General features: G+C 51.4%; 1 protein-coding gene across 1 annotated transcript in view; it reads right to left on the bottom strand.

Annotated features, from left to right (window-relative positions):
• The window catches only part of LOC133357260 (guanine nucleotide exchange factor DBS-like), a 408,695-nt gene that overhangs the window by 328,132 nt on the left and 67,094 nt on the right, over nt 1-13,469 (bottom strand). Inside the window, exon 2 of the mRNA XM_061575113.1 lies at nt 5,180-5,263. Within this exon, the coding sequence (XP_061431097.1) occupies nt 5,180-5,263 (84 nt within the window). The remainder of the gene's footprint in view (nt 1-5,179; nt 5,264-13,469) is intronic.

The following is a 13,469-nucleotide window of genomic DNA, read 5'->3' as shown; positions in this document are numbered from 1 at the left end:
ACTCTCCTACCTCGCTCCCCTCTCATCTCACTCTACTCCCCTCCACACACCTCCGCTCTCCCCTCCATCTCACACTACTCTCCCCCCACACACTCTCCTACCTCTCCCCTCTCATCTCACTCTACTCCCCTCCACGCACTCCCTACCTCTCCCCTCTCATCTCACTCTACTCCCCTCCACGCACTCTCCTACCTCTCCCCCTCATCTCACTCTACTCCCCTCCACGCACTCTCCTACCTCTCCCTCTCATCTCACTCTACTCCCCTCCACGCACTCTCCTACCTCTCCCCTCTCATCTCACGCTATCCCCTCCACGCACTCTCCTACCTCTCCCCTCTCATCTCACTCTACTCCCCTCCACGCACTCTCCTACCTCTCCCCTCTCATCTCACTCTACTCCCCTCCACGCACCTCCTACCTCTCCCCTCTCATCTCACTCTACTCCCCTCCACGCACTCTCCTACCTCTCCCCCTCGCATCTCACTCTACTCCCCTCCACGCACTCTCCTACCTCTCCCCTCTCATCTCACTCTTCTCCCCTCCACGCATCTCCTACCTCTCCCCTCTCATCTCACTCTACTCCCCTCCACGCACTCTCCTACCTCTCCCCTCTCATCTCACTCTACTCCCCTCCACGCACCTCTCCTACCTCTCCCTCTCTCTCACTCTACTCCCCTCCACGCACTCTCCTACCTCTCCCTCTCATCTCACTCTACTCCCCTCCACGCCTCTCCACCTCTCCCCTCTCATCTCACTCTACTCCCCTCCACGCACTCTCCTACCTCTCCCCTCGCATCTCACTCTACTCCCCCCACGCACTCTCCTACCTCTCCCCTCCTCTCACTCTTCTCCCCTCCACGCACTCTCCTACCTCTCCCCTCTCTCTCACTCTACTCCCCTCCACGCACTCTCCTACCTCTCCCCTCTCCTCTCATCTACTCCCCTCCACGCACTCTCCTACCTCTCCCTCTCATCTCACTCTACTCCCCCCACGCACTCTCCTACCTCTCCCCTCTCATCTCACTCTACTCCCCTCCACGCACTCTCCTACCTCTCCCCTCTCATCTCACTCTACTCCCCTCCACGCACTCTCCTACCTCTCCCCCTCATCCACTCTACTCCCCTCCACGCACTCTCCTACCTCTCCCTCTCATCTCACTCTACTCCCCTCCACGCACTCTCCTACCTCTCCCCTCGCATCTCACTCTACTCCCCTCCAATCACTCTCCTACCTCTCCCCTCTCATCTCATCTTCTCCCCTCCACGCACTCTCCCTACCTCTCCCCTCTCATCTCACTCTTCTCCCCTCCACGCACCTCCTACCTCTCCCCTATCATCTCACTCTACTCCCCTCCACGCACTCTCCTACCTCTCCCCTCTCATCTCACTCTACTCCCTCCACGCACTCTCCTACCTCTCCCCTCTCATCTCACTCTACTCCCCTCCACGCACTCTCCTACCTCTCCCCTCTCATCTCACTCTACTCTCCCTCCACGCACTCTCCTACCCTCCCCTCTCATCTCACTCTACTCCCCTCACGCACTCTCCTACCTCTCCCCTCTCATCTCACTCTACTCCCCTCCACGCACTCTCCTACCTCTCCCCTCTCATCTCACTCTACTCCCCTCCACGCACTCTCCTACCTCTCCCCTCTCATCTCACTCTACTCCCCTTCTCCTAAATCCGCAGTTATCCCACACAGATGTAATAACGCCGAGTGGAAAAACGCATAAAACTTGTATACGTTGCTTGACGAAATGTTGGGTGACATCATCTGCATCTTTAGCTAAACCGTCATGAAGAGACGCATTCACTGAGCTCATCTCCTTGTTATCGGCCATCATTATTATTAAAGTTCTCCCATCACGATTTGCGGATTATAACTTCAGAACTGTCGCTCACTCGCCCTGCAAAAAAAACGCACTTCCCTTGTTGTAATGTTTTGGAAGTGTGAGCAGGAACATTTTTAACTTCTCATTTTACTCAAAAATGTAAAAAAAATTGCAACAATTACGCTGCGCTCATTTACATTTTCAATTTCATCAACGTACAATAAAACATTTTTTTCTGTTACAGGAATTTGCAGCATAAATACGCTTGTCACAAACCGTTTAATGTAAAATCATCTCAAACATTTTCCCATTTACACTTCTATTTTCATGTTTTTACTTTGAGATACGTGTGACTTTCTCATGGACCAGATATTACCCAAGGCTTAATTTCAAACTAATCTAAAAAAAAATTATTTTACCAGGTAAAGCCTGCTGAGCTATTTTTTCAGAAGCGGCCTGGCCATTACAAATGATATCTCAAAAAAGTGGAAATTTATCGCAGCCAAATACTCTAAATGTGGAGGGAGGGTAAAACCGAAGGACCTGGAGAAAAATCCAAACAACCATGGGGAGAACAAACTCCAAATATACAACAGGCACCAAGGGTCGGGATCGAACCCACGACCTCCTGCGCACCAGGCGAAGGAGTTAAGATCTTGCCACAGCGGCCATTGCCACATGAGGCCTACCACTAGGCTTGGCACCTCTGCGGTACAAAAACCTGGGACATATCACAAGAAGAAGAAGATCTCACAATGCCGGAAGACGTGGTAACTACGTGTGAGTGCGTAATCTTGAGTGGTGGATCATTACGCGACCGACAAAAAAAAAAACGGCACGCTCAACGTCTCGGGAAACTCTTTCAAATTCCCACGACAGCAGCAGCCTCTACATAGAGGGCAATCCCGAGAAAAAACCAGGAACAGGTGGACCAGAGGTCGCAAACGGGTTTTGATTCCTTACCCGTACCCGTACCCGGCCGCACCAGGGTCGCAAATGGGTACCCGTACCCGGCCGGGTATGGCTACCCATTCCCTACCCGTACCCGTACCCTACCCGAAATGAGTGACAAACGGTTACTCACCAGTGACTCACGGCCTACCCGTACCCGTACCCGGCCGCACCAGGGTCGCAAACGGCTACCCGTACCCGTACCCGGCCGGGTATGGGTAGCCAGGTATCGGGTAGGGTACGGGTATCGGGTACCCGGTTGCGACCTCTGAGGTGGACGGACGGACCTTTACCTACCACTTGGAAGCAGCCCGCCCACAACCGCATCCATCGCCCGCAGGCAAACAGCAGCACTGGCCGGGCACCGGGAGGGGAAATATTTTCATCGTGGCATCAACATTGCGCGATCTAATTTTAGCACGCTCACTAATGTCTGTCACCGCAATGGCCTTTTGCCGTGACGGACGTGGCAGAGGCGTGCGTGTGTGCGCGCTAATGTGTGGTCGCCCGACAAGAAGGCTACTGGAAAGGCCTATTTGGCTCTCGGCAATGAAAACGTTACCCGCCCCTGTGTTAGACCAATCGGAGGTTCAAAAGCAAAGCGTAGAGGTGAGGTGTGAGCCGGGCGGTCTGTCGTATGTTGTTTGTTGCTTCGTCTCAAATGCGCACGCGACGGTGTGACAATTTTGCCCGGCACGGCGTGGATCGCTCTCAAAATCGCCGCCGCCCATCAAGGCGGTCATAATCACGACCGTTGGTTCCTCAGGCTTGAGACGTTTCGTTTATTTTTTTATTGTTTTTGCCTACGCATCAGAAAGAAAAGCCAAGCACGCACGGCCACGCAGAATTATCATCCTGAAACCGATTGCCAAACACGTTTTTTTTTTCCTCGTTCAGATCATATGCAACACCGAAATATTCATTTCTGCTTTGCATTTACAGATGTGGTCCTATGCGGACAGACGAGAAGCGCGTTGTCCATTTCTCAATCTTGCCAAAACAGAGAAAAAAACACCCGCTCCCAACCGGATGCTGTGACTCATTGCATCACGCGGAGGATCGCTCAATAAACAAAACAGTTACGCGGGTCTGTCCGCGAGCACGAGTTCACAAGCCGGATGGTAAAAAAATTAACCCGTAAAAACAAAGTTTTTCACTATAAATCCTTTATATGCGTGTTCAATGGGCCACAACCCAGCCCACATTGGTCTTTGAAACGGGCGGCTAGAGTCCTCTCGTCCTCTGGCTTGAGATGGCTGCCACCTATGGGTCAGATGATTGCCTGCCACCATTAAGCAATTGGTAATTAAATATAATTAATTTTTTCCTAAAAAGTGTAAAATTTTGGAAAAAAAATTTCACGAACATAAATTGTCACGCACAACGAGTCTGTGTGCAAAATGTCAGCTCGATTGGATAACAGGAAGTGGGTTAAAAAACGACCGAAAGATTTGCACGGTCGTAAGCGCGCAAGCAAGTGAACTTAATATAAAGGATTTAAAAATATGCATCTTACGGAAGTTCGTTCGTAAGTGTGTGTATTAGTAATAGGTTTTTACCCTTTCAACTGGTACAAAAACTGACACCTTTATACGAGGCATCATATTTGCAATAACCACAACACAAGCAGTCAAAATGCAAACAAAAATAAACAACTCTGATGATGATAATTATTTCTGTTTGCATTTTGACTGCTTGTGTTGTGGTTATTGCAAACATGCCGCCTTGTATAAAGGTGTCAGTTTTTGTACCAGTTGAAAGGGTAAAAACCTATTACTATATTTTGCCACTGGTAAAGGAGGTCTCATAGTGTAAGTGTGTGTATGTTCGTAAGTCGGGGAACTGCCTGTAAATGCATCCGTATTGTATGGATTCACTGAAACTAATATTATTCACCACAGCCTGCATTCAATCTGTGTTTACTTGTGGGTAAGATTGCGTAGCATTGGAAGTGTTCCTGGGCCACCTTCCACCAACCCTCACCGAAGTTCGGCCAAACAACTCCCCTGGCCAGCGTGGCACGGGAGAAGCCTGCAGTCAAATGTTACCTCCCTCGCCTCGTACGCAGGAGGTCGTGGGTTTGATCCCGATTCCCGACGCCTGTATATTTGGAGTCTGTGACGTCGCGTGGAATTTTTTTTTTTATTCCGGGTCCTCCGGTTTTACCCTCCCCATTAAGAATCAACGTGCGCTTTAGATCATTTGGCTGCGATACATTTCCACGCGACAAGCCACTTCCGTTGGGGCTATCGTTTGTGAGAGCCAAGTTGCTTCTCAAAAAGAGCTACGTAGCCTGAGAACGAGCACCTGTAGACGCTGTGGATCACCCCTCCCCCACGGCCCCCCCCTCGCCCCCTCCAACCCCCCCCCCCCGCCCCACGACCACCACCACTCACCTGTGAGCACGGCAGGCCCTTGCTCCAGGAGCACCTTCAGGTCGCGAGCCCGCAGCTCCCTGCACTCCGCCTCCATGATCTCATCTGCGTGACCACAGAGGGGCAGTGGGGACACGGGGGGGGGGGGGGAGGGGGTCACGTACTCATGAGGTCACCGCTCGTCAAACGGGCAACTCGGACCGACCGCGGCCGTCCAGGCCAACCGCACAGCCAGACAGTCCGTTGACAGCACTTTGCCCCGGAAGTATGTTGAGGCTATACGAGGGGGGGGATATTTTTTCTTTGTAGGGCTACGCTACGAACCCGGGCTACCCAAGTTCGATTCCCGCTCGCAGACAACATCGGCGTCGAAGAGCCGAACCGGTCCCGGTCTCCCCCCCTCCCCCCCACGACGCCAGCGACCTTCACTCATTTTCAGAGGGGGTGCGGGAAGGGGTGTCACTTTCGCCGATAAGACATCATCAGTGTGAGGGTGCCGCCACACATTTGTGGGTTTGACAGCAGCACAACGACGACGATGATGATGATGGGAGTTATCACCATTTGTGTATTGTCACGTGGGGGGCGGGCGCATGTCAGGGGGCCGCACTAAAGGCCACCAGTGGGCCCGTGGGGCCTTGCGACGAAGAACGGTGCCCAAGGTCGACTCAGCCTTAAATGAGTACCACTGTGTAAACATCACCGCTGTGAATACAATGACGGCCAGTCATGCTCCTGCCCTCGTGCGTCATACCCCCGCTCAATAAGAAGCTCACAAACGACACTTTCTCCAATAGACTGTAAAGGATATGAAGGAGGATGACATATTCCCTTGTCATTCGTGCGAGCCAGATCTTTTCAGGCGCAATAAACCTCCCCCCTCCCTGTCTTTTATACGTTTGACAAACGTGAGCGCCCTTCAGCAAGGAACACCTGCGTGGACTTTGATCGTTCGCACTGGCCTAACCGACAGATCCCGTCCTGGATTTCGCCGGACTGGACTGTGCGAGGAGCTCGCACAGATCTTCACACCGGCCAGGATGATGATGATGATGACGATGGTGCGTGGGGCTGTGTCTCATAGCCCGGCATGCCCAGCCACCACGTGACCAAGCGTCAAAGTGCAGTTCGCCTGGCACAAGCACTGCGGTGATGTCACTGGCACTGAATGGTGAATGGCAGTTGCTGTGTGTGTACTTGCGCGTGTGCGTGTGTGCGCGGTTAGCGCAGTGTGCTACGAAACCCGGCCGCCCGAGTTTGATTCCCGCTCACGGCCAACATCGGTGACTAATATCTGAACCGGCCCTGGGACTTCCTTTGGGTCGACTCAGCCTGAAATGAGTACCTGGGTGCAGTGTGTAAACATCGCCACTGGAGAGACAAAGGCGGCCGGGCATGGTACTGGCCACCCCTGTCCTGTTAGCGAGCAGCACCTATGAAGGCCGGCACGGCACACGAGGAGGTGGGTGGCCAGCACCACGCCCGGCCACCTTTGTCTCCCCAGTGCCGATATTTACACGTTGCACCGGGTACTCATTTGAGGCTGAGTAGACCCAAGGGAAAGCCCAGGTACCGGTTCAGATCATCATCGCTGGTGCCGGCCGTGAGCGGTAATCGAACTCGGGTCCCCGGGGTTCGTAGCGCAGCGTAGCGCTAACAGCGACGCCACCGCTCCACTTGACTACGATGAGACACGCACGGGCACGCACACTTACTCAGGAAAGGCCGGGCGTGGGTAGAGGTGTGACTGGTAAGGGTCAAGCTGACCCCATGGGGTGAGCTTATTTTTAAACTTGTTGAATTTTATCTTTTTTTTAAAGGCGTCTTAAAAAAAAAACACCCACCCCCGCGACAATCAACCTGCACTAATTACGGACGCGCTGCCGTTTCACAGGAATCACCGGCAAACGGGGCTCAAGCATCGTCACCAAAGCTACAGCCCACTGTGGGTGCAATGATGCAGAAACAGGGCAGGCTTTATCCGCAGCTGAACGCGCGACGTGCAACATCCAAAAGACCCCTGGGGGCTTCGATCGTCCGCGAAGCTCACGGTGGCACGAGCCCTCAACGGCATCCGCACGCACGCCGTGGATTTGTCGACGCACAAATGGAAAAATAAAATAAAAATTCCGGGGGACCACGGAAGGTCACCCAACTCCAGAAAAAAACTACGGAACAGATAACGACTCAACGCCTGGTTCACAGACATGGAAGAGGAGGGGGGAGGGGGGAGGAGGGGGGAGGAGGGGGGAGGAGGGGCCACGGGGGGAGGAGAGGGAGCAGGGGGGGGGGAGGAAGAGGGGGGAGAAGGCATCGTCACAGCGGCGATGATACTCCTGATGCAATCAGCTGGCTCACCAACCACCACCTCGATGTAAAAACACAGCAGTCGCTCTGCATCAACATCAGCTATACAAACAAGAAGACAGATCAATAGATTCACACAGAGACCCATAGACTCGCATTGAGACTCATTGATTCACACAGAGATCAATAGATTCACACCGAGACCCATAGACTCGCATTGAGACCCATTGATTCACACAGAGATCTATAGATTCACACCGAGACCCATAGACTCGCATTGAGACCCATTGATTCACACAGAGATCAATAGATTCACACTGAAACCCATACACTCCCATAGAGACCCATAGACTCACACAGAGATCTAGAAATTCACATAGAGACCCATAGACTTTCACTGAGATATATTTTCACAATGAAACCCATACATTCATACTGGGACCTGTAGACTCATCAAAAGATCAATAGATTAACACCGAGACCCATACACTTTCATAGAGACCCACAGACTCACACAAAGACCCATACACTCGCAAAGAGACCCACAGACTCACACAAAGACCCATACACTCAGATAGAGACCTGCAGACTCACACAATGACCCATACACTCGCATAGAGACCCACAGACTCACATAATGGCTCATACACTCAGATAGAGACCCACAGACTCACACAAAGACCCATACACTCAGATAGAGACCCACAGACTCACACAATGACCCATACACTCAGATAGAGACCCACAGACTCACAGAGAGACCCATTCACTCAGATAGAGACCTGCAGACTCACACAAAGACTCATACACTCGCATAGAGACCCACAGACTCACATAATGACTCATACACTCAGATAGAGACCCACAGACTCACACAAAGACCCATACACTCAGATAGAGACCCACAGACTCACACAATGACCCATACACTCAGATAGAGACCTGCAGACTCGCAGAGAGACCCATACTCTCAGATAGAGACCCACAGACTCACACAATGACCCATACACTCAGATAGAGACCCACAGACTCACACAATGACCCATACACTCAGATAGAGACCCACAGACTCACACAATGACCCATACACTCAGATAGAGACCCACAGACTCACAGAGAGACCCATACTCTCAGATAAAGACCCACAGACTCACAGAGAGACCCATCACAGCAGCGATGCACCAATCCGCTACACCTCAAAGTAAAATCACAGCTGTTGCTCGACATCATCAGCATCAGCCGTACCGAGAAGAAGTAAACGTTGCCTCATTGTTGGCCAAACGTTGGCCCAACGTTTGACCCAACGTTCGCTCAACGTTGGCCCAACGTTCGCTCAACGTTGGCCCAACGTTCGCTCAACGTTGGCCCAACGTTGGCTCAACGTTGGCTCAACGTTGGCTCAACGTTGGCCCAACTTTTGCCCAACTTTGGCCCAACGTTGGCTCAACGTTGGCTCAACGTTTGCCCAACTTTGGCTCAACGTTGGCCCAACTTTTGCCCAACTTTGGCCCAACTTTGCCATATTTTACTGGGATCCAACGGAACACGAAGAAGTCGCACGGACAGACACGCAGTCGCGACGACCGCACCGATGCTGTGCGATATAAACCGCAGCCCTCTCCCCCCCCCCCACGTCTCGCTCTGCAACATCTTCACAACCCACAGAGCGACAGGGGAAAAAGCCAATGGGATATTTGTTTCCTCTCTCGCTATAAACAGCCTCTGATCCTCACATGATACACGCAGGAGGTGTTGTGTGTGTGTGCGCACGCGTGTGCCCTTGTACCACAGCGTGCGTGCGCGCGCGTGCGTTTTGTTAAGCGGGAGCGGTGGCGTTGCGGTTAGCGCTACGAACCTGGTGACCCGAGTTCGATTCCCGCTCACGGCCAACACCGGTGACGATTATCCAAACCGGTCCTGGACCTCTAGCCCCGCCTCCCCGGCCCCCCCATGCCCCTCCCTAAGGTCGACTCGGCCTCAAATGAGCACCCGGTGCGGTGTGCAAAACATCACAAACCGGAGAGACAAAGGCGGCCGGGCGTGGTGCTCGCCACACCACCCACCACCGCGTCGTGTGTCGAGCCGGCCTTCGGAGCTTCTCGCCCCACCAGTCTGTTAAAGGCTACACGAGGGGGGGGGGGGGTTCATTTTTTTTTCGTTCTTTGTTGTGTTCCGAGCGCTCTGACGGTTTTTCTTGAACCGCCCACACTCTTCTCAATAACATCCGATGTTACTTCATCTCTCTGGCAAATCCCCCCCTCTTCTATTTTGGTGTACCCCGTCCCTCCCCCCTTCCCCCACCCGCCTCCACTACCCCATCAAGACGTTCCCCATCTTCCTCAGGCATTTCCCTTTCCCGCGGCAAAATAAGGGAAGAGCACAGGAATGATTTGGGACGATTGCGTTGAAAAGAAAGTAAAATAACAAGGTGGCATTTACACAATGGGAACCTCATTTGCCAGTAGAAAAATATGATATTTGTTTTTTTTACCCCGAGCTCTCATACTCTGATGGTGCATTGTCTTTGAGTTGTGCGCCTTTTGGCGTCATCTGGTCCAACACCATGTGAGACTAGGCTCTAAGGAAAGCTGTCTCGGGTGTGGACCAATCAACTTCAAGGACAGTGCATACATCATCAGAGTTGTGTTTTTTGTTTGCATTACGACTGCAGGTATTGTGGTCTATGCAAACATGACTCCTTGTAAAAAAAAGGTGTCAGTTTTGTTGCCAGATAGAAGGGTAAAAAAACAATTATCAACAAGGTGGCAGCTCTGCAATGTCCCTGCTCACGCCACTGCCGACAGGAAGGGCCTCCGTGAGATGTTGCGCTTGAGACCCACTCCCTACATCGCCGGCTCTTCACCTGGGGTGCACGCACACCCAGAGGGTGCGAGACATTGGCAAGATTCTTTTTTTTAAGCTTAATCATCAAACACACAAATGCATCACGGGCAACACGTAGCAGGCTCTTGCGACCAATATCGTCCATAAGAGGTTTTTTTGGGTTAGGTTGTGTAAATATATGAATGTGTCATATTCTTGGTTCTTTCGGTAAAGTCACGTAGAAGGGAAATAATAAAATAATAATACAATTTACGTGGCTTTACCGAAAGAACCAAGAATATGAATCCCTGCAGTCACGACAGCTTTAAATCGAAATATTAATGTGTCGTTAAACCCCGCCACCACCCAACACAGCGAATAAGTAAGGTTTGTCACGTAAACAGAACGTGCCAATTCTGTTTAGCGACACATTTATATATTTACGCGATCTAACCCAAAAAAAATCCTCTATCATGGACAACTTACTTTGTTTCATCAATGCTATGGATTTATTAACATTACTACATTTTTTTGTTTTACGATTGAGAACCAAACGAGTTGCAAGTACCTCAGCAAAGGATAAAGAACTACTGCTCTAGAGGCTAACTTTGGCCTACTCTTCCACGCTAGCCGGACGTCTTGGGAGAAGGTTGCAATGACAGCACGTACCTACACTTTACCGGTTAATCACCGCCCCACCGTGGCGTTTCACCCCTTTGAGACCGGTGTTTGGGAGTTCAGCAAATGTCGAGCAAGGGGCTGGCTCGCATGAGGCACAACCGCCTTGACACGGAGATTTTCCTTGACTTGTGATAGGATACCCCCTGTAGCTTGGGATATATGTCATGAGATATAAATATAACCTTGACCGGATGGAGAGAGAGAAAGAGAGAGATGGGGGGTGGAGGAGGATTACATTTTTGTTTTACTACTCGACTTCCATCCACTTGAATGTCTGTCTGCAAGCCAGAGGTCGCAACCGGGTACCCGATACCCGTACCCTACCCGATACCCGGCTGCCCGTACCCGGGTACCCGTACCCGGCCGGGTACGGGTACCCATTTGCGACCCTGGTGCGGCCGGGTACGGGTACGGGTAAGGAATCAAAACCCGTTTGCGACCTCTGCTGCAAGCTGTTACTGCCATCACAAGGCACCAGCCGAAGTGAGATGAAGAAAGGGCAATTTCACCGACTCGCCAACACAATTCAAACGTACCCAAGCACTCCGCAGGATACGTACGCGTGGACAGAGATACAAACAGGCACGCACGGACAGGCACCATACGCACGCAGCTCCGATGAGGCACGACCGACTATGTACGGCGCGAAAGAAGTTCACCGTACGTACGCATAGAAGGCAAAGGTACAGGCGAATTGGCAGAGTGGCTTCTCGCACAAACACGTAAATGCACGTATACAGGTAAACACGCAGACACGTAAACAGGCAAAGACAAAGATACTCCGTGTAGCCTTCGACAGACTGCTGGGGCAAGTGCCGGAACGGCACACGAGGGGGGGGGTGGCCAGCACCACGCCCGGCCGCCTTTGTCTCTCCTCAGTGCTGATGTTTACACATTGCATCAGGTACTCATCTAAGGCTGAGTCGATCTAGGGGGAGGCCCCGGACCGGTTTAAGATATTCGTCACCGATGTTGGCTATGAGCGGGGATCGAACTCGGGTCACCAGGTTCGTAGCGCAGCGTAGCGATAACCGCGACATTCACACACACACATTCATACACACACACACATTCATACACACACACACATTCATACACACACACACATTCATACACACACACACATTCATACACACACACATTCATACACACACACACATTCATACACACACACATTCATACATACACACATACACACACACACGTTATCAGGCAGACACGCACAGGCGCACACACATGTAAACACAGGTAGACCACACGTAAAACACAATGTAAGCGCATACACAGCACATGCTGCACAAAATCAGACACAAACACGTACACGGGCACACACAAGGAGATGCAAAAGCACACACCACTAAATAATAGAAGGCACACGCACACACACAAGTAACCACACACAATATCAACATGTACACAATATATACTGGATGAAGGCATATATACAGAATCATAATGTTTATTTATACTGGAGGAATCCGATGAGCGATAAAGTAATTTTTCACAGATGTCCAACAATGACAGCACACGCAAATATGCACACATGCACACAGGCTACTACATAACATGCGTATACTTACAAAGGGCACACACACACGCATTCGGCATAACATCCATCCATAACCACACACAGACACAAACACTTTCCATTGTAACAAAAAAAATCTCACAACCATCAAGTTAACATCAAGACCGAAAATCCAATCGCCGTCAACTTAAATTCTAAACGTCTTAAAAAACAACAACAACAACATCATTCGACGATTCACTTAACTCATCCACGTATTCCGCTCTCTCGCTCAGCGGAGGAAGGCAGTGCCACGATTTTAAATCCAGCTCTTTGTTAACAATCTCCCCCCCTGAATTCATATTCTTTGGTTCTTTCGGTAAAGTCACGTAGATAAAAAAATTAAATTAAAATAATCGTAAAATAATAAACTCACGACGTTTCGATCGCGACACAAGCGGTCGTCATCGGGCGGAGAGAAAAAAAAGATTCTGCAACTGGGGGGCTTGTCCGGGAAACACACGTGGTTTGAGCCAGAACCCAGCTCGGTGAGGCTGTCACGTCTCTGTGTGTCTCTGTGTGTGTCTCTGTGTGTCTGTGTCTCTGTGTGTGTCTGTGTGTGTGTGTCTGTGTGTCTGTGTCTCTGTGTGTGTGTCTGTGTGTGTGTCTGTGTGTGTGTCTCTGTGTGTGTGTCTCTGTGACGGGCAACACTGTCGTGGGCAGTGCTGTGGGGGGAGGGCCAATGCCCATTGGCCTCTCCCCTCATGGCGTCTGTGACCACCACAGTGGCTAAACGGGGGCTCTGGACGGGTGTGAGGGGCTGGTAACCCCTCCACCTTCAATTCATTACCACTAAACCACGAATTAAACATAAACCTGTCCAGTCATCTCGGTCATCTCGGTCAGTCGACCAGTGGCACCTGGGTCTGCCCCGTGACCTCCTGCCAGCGGGCTTTCGACACTTCACGTGGCCTCAAGGTGCACTTGGCCTGG

The sequence above is a fragment of the Lethenteron reissneri genome, chromosome 57 (assembly GCF_015708825.2).
Source record: "Lethenteron reissneri isolate LAM-NWPU_2019-01 chromosome 57, ASM1570882v1, whole genome shotgun sequence".
Taxonomy (NCBI): domain Eukaryota; kingdom Metazoa; phylum Chordata; class Hyperoartia; order Petromyzontiformes; family Petromyzontidae; genus Lethenteron; species Lethenteron reissneri.
Note: the sequence above shows the minus strand (reverse complement) of the source record. Positions and strands in the feature narration are given on the sequence as shown.